We start from the raw sequence: 19,604 nt of genomic DNA, 5'->3' as shown, positions 1-19,604 counted from the left end.
CTCAACTGAAACTGCAAAGATGTGCTCAAAATACATAAGTACATATCGAATAGCTTTGATTTATGTTATCTATCACACATTTTACAACTTCAAGTCGAGATATTTTTTTTTCTAATCTAAGGCCATCCTATCTAATTCTAATGACCCTCTTAATAGTATCAATTGGATTCAATAGTCTGATGTCACATCACCCAGCAATGGTGGCCATCATGGTTCTAAACAAAGAAAATCGGTACGTTTTAATTTTATTCATCATGCTGGCTAGAACTTTTCTTATGTCTTGTGATCAGAATGTGTAAAAGTCAAAAAAAGATCAGATTTATAATGTTTTTTCCCCACTAGATACGCTTTTATGCTTGTCGGAGAAGTATTTCATAAGGGTGTCCGCCATTGTTCCGATAGTTTAGAGCCAGTTACTACTTTACCATGCGTCATTAGAGGGAAGTGACGTTGCGACTGTTGAAGCGTATTTTATCAAGGATTCAAGTCAAGTCTACAACTACAACTACAATGGCAGCAGACGGTTGACAACCCTATCGCTGACTGAAAAGAAATATAGATGCAGTTGAAAAGTCTGGCAAGCCACAGAAAATCATTGCAGAGGAAATTGGCATACCAGTTAATTGTTTTTGTTTTTAAGTGTTTTACGCGCTTGCAACACCTTAGGTCATATCAGCGCCAGTAAAAAGGAAGAAAATTGGATAGTGAAAAGATACAATAAAAAAGGACTTGAGGAAAAAAGTTAGACAAAGGGAAGTGGTTCAAATAGGGAACAGATGTAGATTCCAAGAGCACACTATCGGTGTACTTAGTTTGAGATCACCTAAATGTCTCACCCATACACCAGCACAAGATCCCACTAAGAGGAATACACTCAAATGCTTAAATTATACATTCAATAATAACAAACATAATAATACATAACAGAGATATGATTTACAAGGAAAAAAATATCATCTCCTAAAACAATAACTATGCATTTGACTTTCCCTCCCAGCTAAGCACTACGGCCAGGGGCAGGGCAAAACCAAGAAATCTCATTCCAAGACAAAGACAGAAAGCAAAGTCGAAAACAGATATAGGGGGATAGAAAACACATTATGTGCCACCCTGCCCATGATGGGAGGCCAGGAACCCCACCCAGATACCAACCACTTCAGTCTTGACGATTTACAAGGAGTGTGACCACTACAGGGACCTCTACTTCTCTGGTCAATTCAATGTGACCAAGCAATGTCAGCAGAAAGCGCAACATGAAGGGCCATACTTATTGTTCAGGGCCATACTTATTGTTGTGCTCAGTTGGTTACACTCCTGTTAAGTTGATTTTCGGTTGTCCATTTTATTTATGTTCCCCTGGGCTTTGTCTTATCCGAGTCTATAGGGGTATAGAAGACATCAGTGTGACCTTCCTGCCCACTATGAGATCAAGAACCCTACCCAGAATATTGTCTTTAATGATTATTTAAAAAAAAAAAAAATTAAATTCATTTTGTCCCTCACACAAGTGTCATTTCAGAATCAACCACTCGTCATTCTTTACACATCCTAAATCAAACAATATAATCAAATAAAATGACGAATGAAGAAGCATCAATTCATCACATTTATTATTATTAATTTTGAATACAAATCACATGATTAATATAATTTATAATATCATGATGAAATAAAAACAAAGCACGCACCTAACTATTTGCTATGATTATTACCAAAGATAGGAATAAAAGCCACTAATCTCTTACACATTGAATCATTTCAAAGACAAAACTTTTCAATCTAACCTAAACAAATTTAGCCTAATATGCAAATAGTGTGATTTCAAAAGCTTCAAGCCTAGGTATTTGAAGAAAAAAAAAAAAAAAAGGCTATTTCAACGATTATTCATGTATTCAGTAAATCAAAAACAAATAGAATTAGAATATAAAATGTACATCTTGCCTATGAATTGGCAAAACCTAAATCCCAAAGGAGCAGCATGACGTTTTCACTTTGAGTGGTATTAGTATTAAGGACAAGTGGACTCTCCCATATTTTTTCTCCAAACTCATGTTGATCACTTTATCCTTTTTTAAAAAATGTCCAAGCCAAGTTTCTTCCAAAATACAATATATGATTATGTATTTCAGGTGAATCCTTTTTTTTCATCTTAAAAATGATTGATCTTTAAATTAATATGGGACAGCACGGCTTAGCGCTAGGCTTTGCTTCATACCTGATAGGTATCGAGTTCGAATACCTGCTGCGCTGTGTGGCCTTGAGCAAGTCACCTTGTCCTAGCTCAATTCCTTTGGAATAGACCCTTGAGACAAATTTTCCGTAAGAGAAGAATAAAGGGAATTTCATTTATTTTTTATTTTATATAATTTTTTAAAAATGTAACTTTTGAAAATCATTTTTTAATTTTTTTTTTTTTTTTGGAAGCAGGATTGCCCATTTGTCCTGAAGACCGACCAGTTTTTGTGACCTGCCATGGAGACTTATCCATTGATAGACGTTGCTGCTTTAAATCAAATGGGAATATTATGTTCATATATTATGAATATGAGTTGAGAACACTGAAGGGTAAAAACACCTTAAATTGCTTATCCCTTCGTGGATAGAGGTCCTCTGATTACATTGGGTTTAGTTTTACATCCATTCCCATCTCCATCCCTCGCCAAAAAAAAAAAAAAAAACCCTAGAAAAAAAAAGAAAGTAGTTTATCTAACTCTTTTACTTATAATCGGATATGATTTCTTCCCATTTTGGTGACAGCAATGCAATTTACCTCTCAACGACTCAGACTTGTAGCCAGAGTCGTTGACCTGCAAGATTGAATATCTTGTCAGATTAGAGTAAAATGCAACCTGATCGACACAGGGTTAAAAATGTAGTGTCTGGCTGCAATAATAGGGGTCATAGTAACAAGACATAGTCTTAAAAATTCTGGTGTCAAGAGAAATGACCCAAATTTTTTCACCAGGAGTCGAACCCAAGACTTTTCGATTTCAATGCCTCTGGCTTAGCTTCAATTCTGATTAATCTATGAAAAATTTTTACAAGCTGTATAAAAGTTGTTTTGTTTGACGGTTTTTTTTTTTTGTTGTGCGAAAAAATATTAGTCAAGAAAAGGTGAAAATCCCAACTCACACAAAAATCTTCCAATCATGAGGTGATATTTTCACGTTGACTCTTTCCTTTTGATATGAGAACAAAAAATGTACACATTTTATTGATATTCACAACATACACCACGTGCTAAATCACTACCGTACAACAAACAGCATTTCAATTTAAAGCTTGCATGATGATACATTATAATTAAAATAAAATTAAAATATACTACACCACAATAATATTATTTGCATATTGTTATAATTATTCAGATAAATATAACTAATATATGTAATATATTGAGCTGAAAGTTATTTTCACCCCTCCACATCAATATAACTAAATAAGAAATATTGCGGAACTGAAAACTGAAAAATAAAATCATAGAAAGTTAACTGAAAAATACAAAAATCAAACGTTCCAAAAACATTTTTCATCAATACACAATACAAGGAATTTTAATATGAAATGTGGTTTTTCAAAAATCTGGCTGCACTACTGAATAATGAAATAAAATACGCACAGGAACAGAACACAAAATCGAGTGAAAGATTTGCAGTGATGAGAAGAGGTACGGTATAGGGAATGGATAACAATAAATGTAACAGGGAGATTTGAAATATCTATTGACTTCATGCATTCTTGGCATGAAAGCTTATTAAATCAATCAATGTAACTGTATAAACGATATGGAATGGACCGTGGAATTATTCATCAGCACTGAGAATGACAAGTAACCCAAAACACACCAAAAAAATTCAATAAAGTTTTAAAAAGGGACTGAAGTGGGTTGGAGGTGGGGGGGGGGGGGGGGGGTGAAATCATTGTATTATGCAGGTGAAAAGTGATTAGCTACATTGGACCAATCAATCAATTGGTTTTTATCGTGGTGACAATTCTCCCATTTGTATTCAAATGATAACAGAGAATTGAAACTCGAAGCTGACTTTTTTTTTCTCTCCTTGGTCAAACTAACGATGAACGAAATATGGCCAGTATTCATGATGATGATATGGCAATGAAAAAATTGGGCAGCATTAAACTGTCTGGGTTGAAACATTCTCAGTTCTGAATCTAATATTTAAAAATTAAAAAAAAAAAATAAAAAGAAAGGAAATTAAATCAGTTTTTTAAAAAAAGATCAAAATAGCACAGATGGCACAAAATTTTGAAAACATAAAATCATACAATTTAAAGCTGTAGAGCGAAACAAATAAATTTCGAAATAATGAATGAACAGTCAAACCACTAGAAAAAAATTAAATCCAACAAATACATTTGTCATTGCATCTCATTTTTTTATTCTCAACCTCAAGCAATAAAGTGGAAGTAACAATCAGCCTGACAAATGAGATCAGTTTGTGATCACGTTTGACTTTGACATTTTATAGGAGCCAAAGAACGATGAAGTAAATTTTGGTAGCCAAGATACAAAGGTTTTAGGCTCAAAACAAAATTTAGTAGCCAAAAGACAAAAGCTTAAGCATGGAACAGTTTCCAGATTCATTCACTTATAATCATGTCACTAAACACAAAGCACAGACTTATAAAAGTACTGTCTCAAATATTAAAATCACTTGTGTGTGACCATGTAAATTTGATCCTAAATCTCTCTCAATGAGCCAAAGGAACAAAAAAACTAATGACATAATCGGTTCGAGTATTCTTTCATTTTATTCAACTGCTCTCTTCAAATTAAACACGCAGGAGAGGTGAGGGGAAAACAATTTGAGAAGCTAATCACATCATTCATTAAAATAATTACCATAAATTATAGCAACACTGTTTGCTATCATCCACTCTCTCAATTACTTATACAATCTCACATCAAAGTTGATAAAGAACAAAACAAATTTAATATTCCACGATAACAAAAATTTATAAAATCAGCTATTGAAAAAAAAATAAAGCATTGATGAAAAAGAAAAAGAAAAAAAATTATTCCATTCAAATGTTAATAATAGTTTATCAGCAGTAATAATTGGAAATATTCTAAAAGATAATGCGATTCCAAGAATTCATTTTGAAAACTGACAGAAACCTGGCTGTTTTAAGTTCATTTGATGTGAATCTTCTATTCTTCCTCATGAGATTAAATAATTTATACATTGTTTTGTTCTTTGATTTTATCCTAAATTCCGAATGACTACTTTTAGTATTCTGCTTGATTTCTCTCTTTTCTTTATCTCTCCTATATCCATCCATCCTTCTGTCCATCGTGCTCGAGAATGACAAGAAAACATGGATGCTACACACAACAAGGCCTGCAAACAACCGATATGTAGACTCGAAGTCAATTGGGAAAAAAATAAACAAAATAAACATAACAATAATCATCATTATTGTGCTGAGCAGATTGACAAAGTACAATGATTACCATTGCCATTAAAAAAAAATTGTCAAAATCGTGGGGAATGTTCAGTTCATTTATCTAATGTTCTTAACACATTACACACTCATTTATCTATCTAAGGTAGCTTGGCTCTGTGCAAGATAATCTAAGAAAGTGTTGTTATAAAAGAGTGCCGGACAAAGCAAGAAAGAAAAATACTTTTGTCTGGCACTGCTTCATGCACTTTCTCAGATCTTTATCTTGCACCAGAGCCGGCTCCCTAGCTTGTTGTTCCGTGTAAGGTTGTCTGCGTTAGTAAAATAAAAAAACAGCTTTTATAAAATATCCAGCATGTCTTTTAAATTAAAAAAAAAAAAAATCTCAATATGAGAGGAATGCCCAATGGGACCATTTCCAGAGACATTTTGTGCTAAGTCAATTACAATTAAAACTGCTTTTCATATTTTTGTTTTCGGTAAATCACTCAATTTGATCAATGTTAAAATAATTAACTGCTTATTAAACGACTTATGAGATGTTCTGATACGTTCTACTTGTATGTGTGTTATATCGAAGTCTAAGAGTTATGGGGAAATCAAAGACTACTAGAATGTCTTGTTGTAGTCTTTGGGGAAAATATTTAAGAATTAAATGAACTCTTTGACAATTTCCTATAGGAGTAAATAAAAGCCTTAAACAGTCTCTTTGATCGAGTGGCCCTGATTGTCATTACATTTGAAATCCTTACTGATGTCGAATCTCCAGCTATGGCTTATAAACTTCTTTCTTGGTTTTTGCACTCTGCTGTGTGTAACTTTGTATAAAGTAATGTAAATGTTGCTGCTCGAAGCTCGAAGAAATAAATAACAATGTGAAATTTAATGTAAGCTTCAATTTAATTACAAAAACAGATAAAATGGACGTTTTGGGTTTCTCAATTATCAACAAAATGGGATGAATTAAATTGAAGCTTACATTCAATATCACATTGTTATTTATGACTTTGTATAAATCACATTTGGCTTCGTGATTCAAAGAAAAGAACTTACCTCTCTGTCATCTATTCATCTCTGATCATAAGATTTTTTTTTATTAATTTCACAATGCAATGATTTAGATTTTTTGGGGGAAATTCTACATGTAACTACTGATTAATAATATAGTTACCCTACACCATTAATCAATTTTCTGTCTAGGTCTCTTGGAGCAAAATGATGGGTTGTTAAAATTGAAAACAAAGTTACCATATTCTGCCTAATATACTTGTCTGCTGGCGAGGGAAAATTTAGATATGTGGGGGAATTAATAAGAGTGAGAAAAATATATAACCGAAAGTGCAACTCATAAATAAATACAGATTTAAGACCCCCCCCCCCCCCCCCCCCCCCCCCCCCCCACCCCCAAAAAAACAAACATATTTAACAGTAAAAAACCCTCTGTACTAGAGTTCCAAGTATATTGGCATGGCTTATATCAACATTATATCAAAACACTATTTTTCCTTTTACAAAGCATTAGTAAATTAAGATCTTTTACATGGACATAAATATGACCAGAGCTCACTTGGTCCTGGATGTTTTCCATTCAACTGACAACAAATATGTCAGTCGATGGTCAACGCGAATGCCTACTCATTAAACTGATAAGTCATAGCATGGACCTATGAAAAATACACGGTCTCAACAAATGACATCCTACAGCAATGTCAATATCAACTGGCTGAACTGTAGAAATTATCTTTTCCTTCCCTCCCTTTTGAATAAATTAAAAAAAATCATTGCACAAGATTTTCGAGATTAAAAATAAATAAATCGAGGATAGCATTCTCAAACTGAATGCGCTCTTCATTTTCTTATTTTTTCAAGTTTAAGGTAGAAGAAACCAGAGGGTATGTCAGGCAGACTATGGTATGTAAACGTCACTTAAAATAAATGTTTCAAAACAAACAATAAGAAAAGAAAAAATAATCAATACAACACAAAACAAACCAAAAAAAAGTGCATCTGGAAACAGAAAAGTGCTTGTAGAAGAGGTGATTATTTAAATTTTAAAAAAGTGAAACAACATATCTTACTAAGAAGACAAAACTATATGATGATAAGTAAAAATATAATAATAATAATAATAATAATAATAATAATAATAATAATAATCGGAAAGATATTAATAATAATAATAATAATAATAATAATAATAATAATAATAATAATAATAATAATAATAATAATAATAATAATAATCGGAAAGATATTAATAATAATAATAATAATAATAATAATAATAATAATAATAATAATAATAATAATAATAATCATAATAATAATAATGATGATGATGATGATGATGAAGATGATAAAAACAGGAAAATGTTGTGTGTACTATGTCTCAAAAAATATGAATTAATGTATATTTAAAAATAAGGAAATAATGCCCTAAATTATTACTGGTTGAAATTAAATATGATTAATTTAAAAAAATGGACAGAAAAGAAAGTGACAACTAAATCATGATTAACTATTCAAGTTTAAAGGTGTATCAATCTTGCTGTAATTCTTTTCTTCATTTACATTTTCTATTCAATATTTCCCACCTGACTAATGTAAATATCAAAAGTCATGCGTTTCCTAAATTTGATGAACAATTTGTCTTTGACACTGATTGGTGCATGTTTCTATGATTTAAAAAACAAATCATTGTCAAGATTTCAATAAAAGACAGAAGAAGAGACATTTTTTCATTGGCTTCTCAGTTTTTAAAAACTGGTTTTCTCAGCCCAAATCTGTTACAAATTATTTTCAATATACTAAAATAAAAATGGAATACATTGCTTTAACACGTTATGGAAGCCGACGGGAGTCAAGAAAAAAGGTTGGCTGACAAGTTGTGCACACCACTGCAAACTCAGTGTGGCAAGATTGAGCCAAATATAAAGGGAATGCAGAATCTATTTTGGTTTACTCGCATTTTGGTGACTGAAAATGAAAAGCACAAGAATGTTGACGTGTTACATATTCATAAGTACTGTTGTCCATAATTGCTGAGTTCCCTCTTTTATGTTATAAAAGTTTACACTGAAACGGTGCTACACCACACAACTGATTAAGGGTCTTTAGTAAGAAAATGTATAAGGTTAGGGACATGAAAATCATTGCTTTAAAATAATAACAAAATATTGTTATATGAACATTACATGGGAGGCAATCCTTTTCAGTTTAATTGTAATTGGCTTGAAAGATATTCGAAAAGGTATAAGGTTAGGGACATGAAAATCACTGCTAAGGTTAGGGACATGAAAATCACTGCTTTAAAATAATAACAAAAAATTGCTATATGAACATTACATGGGAGGCAATCCTTTGCAGTTTAACCGAAATTGGGATGAAAGATATTTCTAAATTTATATTTATGACCATATTGTGCATCAGGATTTAAAATCAGGTCTAATTTTGTGCATGGGTGAATGGTAAATGCTGCGTGGAAAAAAAACAAACAACAATGCAGGGAAAACAGAAAAAAACATAATGAAACATAACTCAATGTTACCATAAATTACTTCCCTTTTACAAAGTGACAGAGGTTGTGTGTAGGCATATTTCTTATTCATCATTGAACAAACTTTTCAGTGTGCTTAATATGTTGCTGAGCATTCACTTTTAAACAATTCCAAACATGTATCGAATGTATGTAATTTTGGAAAATAAATTGGTTTGCTATAAGTTAGAAGTTAGTTGAAAGAAAATCAGAATCTTGAAATATTTTTATCCCAGACAATTAGCTCATATTCATGGCTTGGGTTTTCACGAAGGACAATGTTTTTTTCTCCCACCTCATTTTACCATTACCCATTATTTTTTATGGTTTTTAATATAAAAATGTTAAAAGAAGTTGTCAATGCCAATGTTTAAACAACTTATATTACTGTAACAGCATTATGAGCAGTCATGGGATATTAATTGAGGCTATCATAGTGCTAGGAAAAATCTATGTGAGAAGGAGAGAGAAAAAAAAAGGTCTAATATTGAAGGAAGAGTTAGTCCAAAAGAAGTGTCAAGCTTGTCCAAAAACTTAAGAATATTAAGGCGCATTTCCTTTTTAAGGGGGGTTGGAGGTGGCTATGGGGGAGAGGTGATGGTAAGCTTCTCAGTTTTTGTTTTTTGTTATTTACTTACTAGTATACAATCATTAAAGACTGAGATAACGTAGTCCCATCTGACAGCTCTACTGGTACGTCCCTCCTGGAGATACTGGGAAATCGTCTGAGAGAGAGAGATACAGAAAGACGGCAAGCGATACACAGTGATATCTATGGTGTTCATGATAAATTCTGTTAAAAGACAAAGCTACACCAACTGTTTGCAACACATACACATAACATTCAATGGGAAAACACATTTCAGACTACGTATTTTAAGTACTCCGTTTTCATCTAAGCATCGCCAATGTTTCTTTAAACTTTACTTATGTAAGATTGGATATCTTTTTAAGCATTTTGATATTCTTTCTTCAATTTGTGAAAGACAAATTATGAAATCTTATGCACGTTAATGTTCATAGAAAGTAAAATTCAGATAATGAATCATAAGGATACCAAAATAGTACAAAACAGATCCCTGATAACAGGGAACACGGAGAATATGGCAAACTATAAAACATCCAGGATTTCTTGAAATATAGGTATGCACAAAATATATTAAAATAAAAACAAAAAACAACAAAATAACCCAGTAATCAAAGGCGTGAAAGAATGAAATATAAAAATTCAAGGTAATATTTTTAAAAGATAGAGGAAAAAAAGTCTCAACAATATATGACATAGTAAGATTTAAATTATCACAAAGTATGTAAAGTATAGAGTTACATATATAATTTCTCATTAAACAAAATTCATTTGAGATAAATCAGGTGAGAAAAAAGTGTAAGCATTCCACACAAACGGCATTTACTGAGACCAATTTACACAACTCAGTGCATTCACAGCCCTTCTGCAGACAACATCAACATTCGACATAAGCATGCAAATTTACAATAATGAAGCATAGAATTTAATACAGTCTTATTTCATTTCGTAGTGTCCAGAACAAAATCTATAAATAATTCTTTTTTTTTTTAAATTGAAAAAGAAAAAGAATTAATATATAAATTAATTAATTAAATAACATATAAATTAACAGATATATAAATAAAATGATACATTGAAATGTAAAATATTGCTCAACGTATACAACACCAAAGAAAAAAATAAAACCCCAAAAAACAAACAAACAAACATGAAGACATCTTTAAGACACTTTCAACGGTGAGGACAATATTTGCAATGCAGAGAAGTTTTCAAGATAAAACAATCTTCAGTTCTAAAACTTGTAATAATAGCAATAGATATAAGCGAAATTTATGATTCTTAATCTTGTAACAGAGACAAACTCCTAGCATGAAGGATTTTTCCTCACCTTTTTAATTTGATATTGAATATTTTACAGTGATCAAGATTTACGTTTTAGATGTGAAATTTCATTTTGCAGTTTCTTATGAGGCAGGAAGTAGGAAGGGAAAAACAGTAAACTGGTTTACAGTTCTTCTTGATCAAATTTAGATTTGATTTCCTGTTGTGGTGTCAAGGCATAAAAATTGAAAACTTTTACTTTTAATCTTGATTATGGTCTAAAACACAAACATGATTCCTGGAAAATAGCATTGATCATATGATTTCTACACCATGACACTGTGAATCACTATGATGCAATGTGTGTAAAGAAATACAACTTGCATTATTTCATGACTAATTTACAGCATTAGTGGAACATTAATTCAATGAAATTGCGTAATTAAGTTTAATAAGATCAAGAACTGAACAAGTGTTAATAAGATCAACAGTCGAATAAATTTTATTTTGAAGTAACTCTATCTATTTCTGAAAACTGCTTTTTATGATTTTCAAAGGGTGAGTGTTATTCTATGCTATCACTAAAATGAGAAAATTATACAGAGTAATCAAATTTGAATTAACATAATCACAGAAATGAAATTATCTTCATCCTTTATTATATAGTTATGCTGGATGGTGCCGGTACGGCCAAAGTAGGGTTGGTAGTGGAGGTGTTGGTGTTGGGGTTATTTTGAGGGTTGTTTCCCTTTGGTGCCCCATCACCAGATGGCACTGCTGACTTTGATGCAGAAGACGTCTTGGGTTCGCTGCTGATAGCAAACACAGAATCTGAAAACAGACGGATAGCATTGGAAGGGTTGGAGGACGAGATCAACAGGGTAATGGAAAAGCCATGCAGCTCTTAGCAGCAACAAGAAAAACATATTTTACAGACCTGGGAACCTTATAATATTTTGTGAACCTTCTTTTTAAGCTGTGACATTGTGTTTGAGACACAGAATAGGAATGTGTTAAACTACATTTTTTACACACATGACCACATAAGTTTGTACATGGAATTAGTGTGAAATAAATATATTTCTAGATCTACAAATAAAGAGAACGATTTTTTTTCTTCTCTAAAAAGAGGGAACAAACCACAAATAATGAAATGGATGAAAATGAGAAACACTGGAGAAAAAAAAAAAGAATTGGGCAGTTTATAAGATAATAGCGACATCTACTAACAATAAGACCAAAACTGAAAAATATCTCATTCCTACACTGGACGATCACAGAGACTTTTGGGAGTTCATGCTCTATTTTGATGATGGAAGGATTAACTTTACATTCTTCTAGATCGATATCTAGAACTCTGCTATACTCAGAAATGAAAAACAAAAACAAAACCCCAACAAATTATAAACTATTTGGCCAGAAAACTAATCCTTCCAATATAATTTGATTAAAATGACCCACTTCTTGTCAAAAACTCTCAATCCTGAAACTATATGAGTTTTCTGGCCAAAATTTAAAAAACCGTTGTTTCTTTTTTCTTCTTCAGGAAACAGCACAACTGTGGTTAATGATCCAAATTGTTAAGGGAAGGACTAAAACAGGTTTAATGGGTAGAGGATTAAAAAAAACGCACACACAAAAAGCATTACCGCATTTCATAGTCTGACAAGGTTTTTAATAAGTCTCCTTTTGTTCTCTTAAAACTTACTCTGAAAGGAGTCCGCTTTAAAGAACAGAGCCAAAACGTTTATATTTATTGAGTAATGGATTTATTTTATTATGACCATTTATCTTTATGCATATTGCATGTCACGAACCCAAAACATTCTTTTATGTGTGCTTTGATTGCAATTGAAGATATTTGAACTTTAAATTAATCATTTTTATTGGTTTTCAGTCTAGGATTATAAGTATTCAAGTACACTTATTTAATTGAAAGTGTCTAATCAACATGCTTCAAGAATTTTAATGCAAATCAACAATTAAACAAGAGGTAATCAAGTTTAAATGGAAATGAAGTACCGATACAAACTTGTATAGATTCAGACATTAACATATGAGTCTTTCAACCTCCCAGCTAAAAATCACAAGCGAGCAGAACTGAAAATTGCAGGCTCACAAAATTCCCTCATACATACTTCATACAAAGTAAATAAATTTTCTTCAAGTGAATGCTAAGCCGCTAGAAGCTGTGGACTGTAAATAGTATTGAACAGATTTAAAATTGAACGAAATACTTAACACAGAAAGTTTCTGACTCAAAATCTTTCCTCAGCAAACAATAAAAACTTTGACATCATTTATCCTGACTCGACAAGCCAAGAACGTTTCTTCTGTCCCTCTGGATTTTATATAAGTATTACTGATTATACTATTTTTTGATGCAAGCTGAGGAGGGGTTATGAACCCGAAACATTCCATGTTGCTTGTTCAATACTCATTTTCTGTTCTTAGGAGAATCTTTGAATTCTTTTTTCTGTTCTAAGGAGAATCTTTGAATTCTTTCAATCAAATGCTTCCATACCTCTCTGGATCAACCTCCTCAATTCCCCACATCTATCCGAACCTACGCTAGCTGTCTTTGGCCTCCCCGTTCTGAAAGCAGATTGCCTTGGCTGTTACTGTTACTGCTACTACTACTACTACTACTACTACTACTACTACTACTACTACTACTACCACTGCTGCTACAATTATTAGAATAACAACTATTGAGTGCTATTGCAGCTGTTGCTGTTATCCATCCTGCTGCGTTGACTTTATATAAACATGCTGTTTCAGTTGAACCATATCAATAGCCTCAATCATTGATGTAGGAAAATCCAGAGGATTGTTGCACTCGATAATCATATATCTTGGTATATGTAAGAGGGTTTGAGGTGATAAGGCTCCACATTTAGATCACCATTCTACAACTTTCTCCCGCTTTCTCCTGATATCCAAGTCTTTACTGTGTCAGATTGTCACAGAAAGAATTTTGGGAAGATTGAGGCTGGAAATGAGGCTGGAGTACCATTAAGAATGTCGAGCTATGTAATGGAAGCATCCAAATTCCAAAATACCCATATGACCAAAAAAAAATCAAAAAAATCTATTTTGAAAATCAATTTAGACCATTACTGTGAAACGTTGACGAAAAGCAACACAGCAGGTCAGATTATCGAACTGTAAGCATAAAAATAATTACATTTATTAAAATTGACGCGACAGTTCTCGTGGATGATATTAAATGTGAAAGGCAATTTATAAAAGTCCTGGAAGCCAAGAAAATGTCAGACTACATTTTAATGATCACGGAGTGTGTATTATAGAGTAATTGTATTTTCTTTTTATCTTTGAAAAAAATTTGTGAAATGTAGTTAAGGACTCACAAACAAATAGGTTACCTAAAAGGCATTGAAAGAAGAATCCAGTGAAATGGACACGTTTTTCTTCCCTCTCAGAAACCTATTATTATTAAATTGTGTTTAAGTTCTGATCTTTGTCTACAACAAATATTGAAAAAAATATGAGAATATCTTCAACTGGAAGTAGATTGCAAAGACATACCCATGTTAATTCAATTCATTTTTATAAATTCAATGCTTTTATTACGAGTATTAATATGTATGCATCAAAACTTCAGAACATACATATCAATCAAAGAATACAGTGGTCTTATCAAAATTAGGATACAGATATTGTTAATGAGAAAATAGGCATTCTAAAAACAGAAACTAAATATGCATTAAAAAAAAAAAGCAGGAATACGTCGGGGATGTGATGTAGCTATTTCAACCAGGGAAAAATAACCACAAATATAAAAAAACAAAACACCATCATATTAATTAGGAATGTTAAACTGAAAATCCACACACGCTAGAAATAAAAACTATGGAACAAATATACATAGATCATGATAATCTTAGTATATATTGAAATAGTGACTTATTTCTAATGTTAATTATTTCGGTTTTGAGTAGAAGTAGATTTATAATTGTTATATAATAGTAATGAAAAAAAATATTTCTATATGAAATTATATTTTTAAAATAGCCAAATGACTATTTTAAATGTAATATTTCATTTTAAAAATATATGTTTCTTAACTATTATATAAAATATTGATACAATATTATGTACTCATTTTCATTTTTTCATATTTTTTTTTTCAAAGGTAAAATAGAATTTTGATTTAAATCTTTGAATAACAATCCTGCTAAAATTATCAAATTACCTATTAATCAATTGTGTAATCAAAACAATGTTTTTCAGTCTCCCACATTTCAACACAAAAACATCACTACCACTCATGAAACCATGGCCCAAAATAAAATAAAATAAAATAAAGAAGATAATAAAACAAACAAACAAACAAAAACAAAACAAGAAAAACCAACCACCACACCTTAAAATATTCAAAATTGTGACAAATCTATGGTGACAGAGAAAAGTGAAGATGATGGTAAACTTTATTTGAAATTGTTATCATTCAAATAATATTGCTCAAAATTCTGCACTGAAGACATTAAAAAAATTGATAAATATATTAATTAAAAAACAAAACAAAAAAAGACAAAATAACTATAACATTAGTTTCATTGATCAATTTGTAAGTAGACTGCAATAACTAACCTATGTCATCTGTTGATTCGGGAATGCGATGGAATAAACAAGGTGTTAATATCAACATACTACATAGAATTAGAACAGCAAATGAAATGCACAGAATAATTCACATGTCTATTATCAGTGATCCAGGCAGTCCCTTCTTTGAGGCTCTGACAAGAGTGTATATTAATAAAGACTGCTTGCGCACATGCATGTCTTCGAAACAGTGTATATGTGTGTGTGTTTGTGGAGGGAGGGGGAATTTATTAAACCATACTACCATAGACACAAACCCTATGAGAGACAAGACACTGGACATAAGTTAAGTACAAATGGTTGTTAACTGAATCGTCCCTATAAGACAGCTGTCCCAATTAAGCGGATCTCTAATACCGGCTTGGACTGTAATAATAATAATAATAATAATAATAATAATAATAATAATAATAATAATAATAATAATAATAATAATAATAATAATTTTAAAAAATAATCACAAAATAAAAACAATGATGATGATGATGATGATGATGATGATGATGATGATGATGATAATAATAATATATAATGATAAAAAGAATTCCTCCCCCATGCAGAACGGTGGTCAATGGAGAGAACCAGGGAACTTGAATTATCCTGGAATGGTTGGTATACCAGATCATGACAGGTTCAATGAGTGTAAGCCGACTGACGACCTTTGAGTTCAGCATTATGGAAGATTGCGAAGCGATTGCGAAGCGAAGAGGAAAAAGGTGTTTATTTTAGATTTTAAGGATTTTACTATGCTAGGCCACTTCAGCACCAGTAATCAGGAAGGTGATAGAAATGCTAAAGAGTGAGATAAAGTTATCAAGCACTTATGAAAGAAAGCGAGACAAAGGGGACAATTTCAACAGACCAGAAGTTGATCTAATGGCAAAATATCCTTTGAGCTTGCTTGAAGCCATTGAAAAGTACCACACAGGTACTGCCACAGAATCCCTGCCATAAGGGATACGATCAGATAAATATATTCATTATATTTTAATCCTAACTGTAAAATACAGTTGAGAGATGATTACTAGGAATAAAATGCATGCCTTCCATAAAAGAAAAAAAAGAAATTCATCCGATTATTTCCCTTTGAGCATAATATTGCAGGCAAGGAGCAGGAAAAATTCCAGAACGATGATACTATGCTTCGTGCAAAAGACAAATAATATAGGGCGGGATAGGAAAGATAACAAGGCTATTGATCGATGTGTATACACCATCCCAGATGTTGCCACTGGTCCCCCACCTTAAAGGGAAATATACCGATACAAAAATTAAAAATAATTGACTCCACTAAGACAGTGTAAGACGAGGAGAGGCTGCCAAAGGCCCGGAATTGTAAAACAAAAAAAACTACAAGTATCAACTAAATTGAAAAGCATCAAGTGGTAAAAAAAAAAACAGCAAAGAACAAACGTTTTCATTTCTAACTCAACCTCAGATAAACGAATTAATATCACCTTTTGTTTTTACCAGACGACTTTTAATTTTCTTCTTGTAGATTAAAAAATTATTTGGACCATTGTTATGACATGTCACAATCAAATCAAAGGGGAAAGTAAGGATGGAAATAATTACTGGAAGCAAAAGGTAAAATGCTGGGTAAAAAAACAAACCCCGAAATACCGAACAAAATATTAAATAGCATGTCTAATAATAATGCACTGGCCAAGCTTAACCCGAAATAAATCATGAGAAATTATGATTGACAATAGTTTTCTTTCAAACAAGGAACTTCTATTTCTAGTCAACCATTGTAAATCCAGCTGTCAATAATATTTTTTAAAAAGCATTTTCACTCACTCTTGTAATAAGCAAAACAGAAGACTAGAAAAATAAAGCCCATGTCCAATGTGAATTTAAATTACAGATAGTTTGGAGCTGAGTGTATTAAATATATATTGGTACAGTGTCATCCCCCCCCCCCCCACCTCTCTCTCTCTCTCTCTCTCACTCTCTCTCTGTCTCTCTCTCTCTCTCTGTCTCTCTCTCTCTCTCTCTCTCTCTCTCAACAACAACAACAACAAATAAAATAAAATAAAAAACAAAACAAATAAACAAACAGAAGAGAATTCAACAAGCTGGATTAAAGAGTGAAAATCGACACCAATTTTACAATTTACATTGTTTTATCTCTCCTCCCACTTATCAATATATATATATATATATATATATATATATATATATATATATATATATATATATATATATATATATATATATATATATATATATATATGTGTGTGTGTGTGTGTGTGTGTGTGTGTGTGTGTATAATAAACATATATTAGATGAGCTATATACAGTTTCTCAGTAAATAATTAAGACATCCCCAATGATTCATCTATACGCATGTGCAGCTCTGAACATTCAACCTGAATGATTTACACAGCAACGTTGTAAAGAATCAAACCCATAAAGTTTTGACAAACTAATGTGCACACTACTTTCTCATTTACTCATCAGAACAAATCACAAAACAATTCAATCTTTCCTCGCATTGAAAAGAAATCACAATCAATGGTGAGGCATATACAAGTTTTAGAGTTATACATATATATGAATAAATCTATACAATTGGAAAGATAATACAAGATAATAAACATCTGTAAGACACCTGAAGGCATAAGATAGCAATATAGAAGCAAGTCATTCCTGTCCACTCTAACCGTGTAAGCACAAGATGCACTGACAACAATGTTATCCTTATTGTTAGATAATATAACCCAACCTGAACCAAAGGTGCTCGCACCATTGCATTTGGATAACAACATTAGTTCTGGCATACTCTGACAAGACATATGTGTCAGTGCATGACATAATCAGTCAGTAGGTGAGAATTTTGGATTTGCATTTTCTGAAAGGATATGCTCCCCAGAGCATTTTAATCTTTATTTGAAGTAAATCGGGTGATTTTTCATGACGATATGGTCAGATGTATGGGAAAGGTATCCAGCAACTTTTCTCAAATTTCATACTTTTTCAACTTGACTAGCTGCAAAAAAAAAATATTTAGAAGTGAAATTAAGCTTTGATATTTCCCGAAGATGTACAAAAAGGGTTGATTTAATCATTTATGACAAGAACTCATTTTTGATGAAAATTGACCTTCTAACTAAACTTGGCAATATCTCAGTTCAAACCTTTTAACCATCTGACTGATTATGTCATTCACTCTAACATATTTTTTAAATTTTGGCCTGAAGACCTTAACTTCAATTGTCAATTTATCAAAATGATCCTTAACTTGTCAACAACAACAAAAAAGTCACAAACTCGAGACTTCAAACATACTTTGACAAGTTGAGGGTCATTTTAATCCGTCTACATTTGAAGAAAAAACTATTCAAGCAAATATTTAAAACAAAATGTGTTTTGTCAATCTACAGCTTAGTGGTATTTTCAACTTCAGGAAAAACAGTTTCCTATTGGCCGTTTACACTACTATAAAAATTGGCTCTTAGCAAAGAAGAAAGACTGTAAAAGGTATCTGACAAAGCTTAAATGTCTTTGTATCTTGTGTTTAAGGATGTTAGTGTATTCTGGAACATAGTTTTGATGAACTGTCAAATAATAAAATTAGAAACATAATGTTAATATGTGACCGATTGCCTCAAAACGGTATTATGTCGTGGTGAGCCTGATGCCAAAAGTGACTGGAAATGTGATATTTTAGTTCTTATCACTGCTAGAAATTAGTCATATACCCATTTTATCCATATAAACTTAAACTTATACATGACCAACTTTCAGTATATAAATCACCCTGCTGACATACTACCGTTTTGAGGCAGTACATCACATATTTGTAGGTGGTGATAAACCAGTTTTCCTTTCAAAGTTCAAATGAGGATACTCGAGTCTTAACAAAGACTTCATATTATATCAATTAAACGCTTGGTTCCAAAATTCTACCGGCTACTGTATTTTGTTTTGTTTTTGTAGATAAGACTTGGATTGTCACCATTTTGAAGAATTAAATTCCATAACGGCTACTGTATTTTTTTGTTTTTGTAGATAAGACTTGGATTGTCACCATTTTGAAGAATTAAATTCCACAAGGGCTACTGTATTTTTTTTGTTTTTGTAGATAAGACTTGGATTGTCACCATTTTGAAGAATTAAATTCCACAACGGCTACTGTGTTTTTTTGTGTTTGTAGATAAGACTTGG

The 19,604-nt window shown here is 31.8% G+C and overlaps 1 protein-coding gene across 4 annotated transcripts in view; it reads right to left on the bottom strand.

Moving 5' to 3' along the window:
• Nucleotides 1-1,588: 1,588 nt before the first annotated feature.
• LOC144975315 (synaptophysin-like) overlaps nucleotides 1,589-19,604 on the bottom strand; it is a 98,924-nt gene continuing 80,908 nt past the window's right edge. For 2 of the 4 annotated variants that reach the window (XM_078919276.1, XM_078919277.1), the window contains exons 7-8: nucleotides 9,598-9,684; nucleotides 1,589-5,360 (exon numbers count right to left, since the gene is read on the bottom strand). In XM_078919276.1, coding sequence (XP_078775402.1) covers nucleotides 9,647-9,684 — 38 coding nt within the window. In that variant the 3' untranslated portion in view covers nucleotides 1,589-5,360; nucleotides 9,598-9,646. Of the gene's footprint in view, nucleotides 5,361-9,597; nucleotides 9,685-11,344; nucleotides 11,640-19,604 lie in introns of those variants that run through there. The other 2 variants (XM_078919275.1, XM_078919274.1) reach the window with 2 other exon arrangements.

The sequence above is a fragment of the Berghia stephanieae genome, chromosome 6 (genome assembly GCF_034508935.2).
Source record: "Berghia stephanieae isolate SIO BIC M18660-M18661 chromosome 6, UCSD_Bste_1.3, whole genome shotgun sequence".
Lineage (NCBI taxonomy): Eukaryota > Metazoa > Mollusca > Gastropoda > Nudibranchia > Aeolidiidae > Berghia > Berghia stephanieae.
The sequence above is the reverse complement of the archived record's forward strand: the minus strand, read 5'-3'. Positions and strand labels throughout refer to the sequence as shown.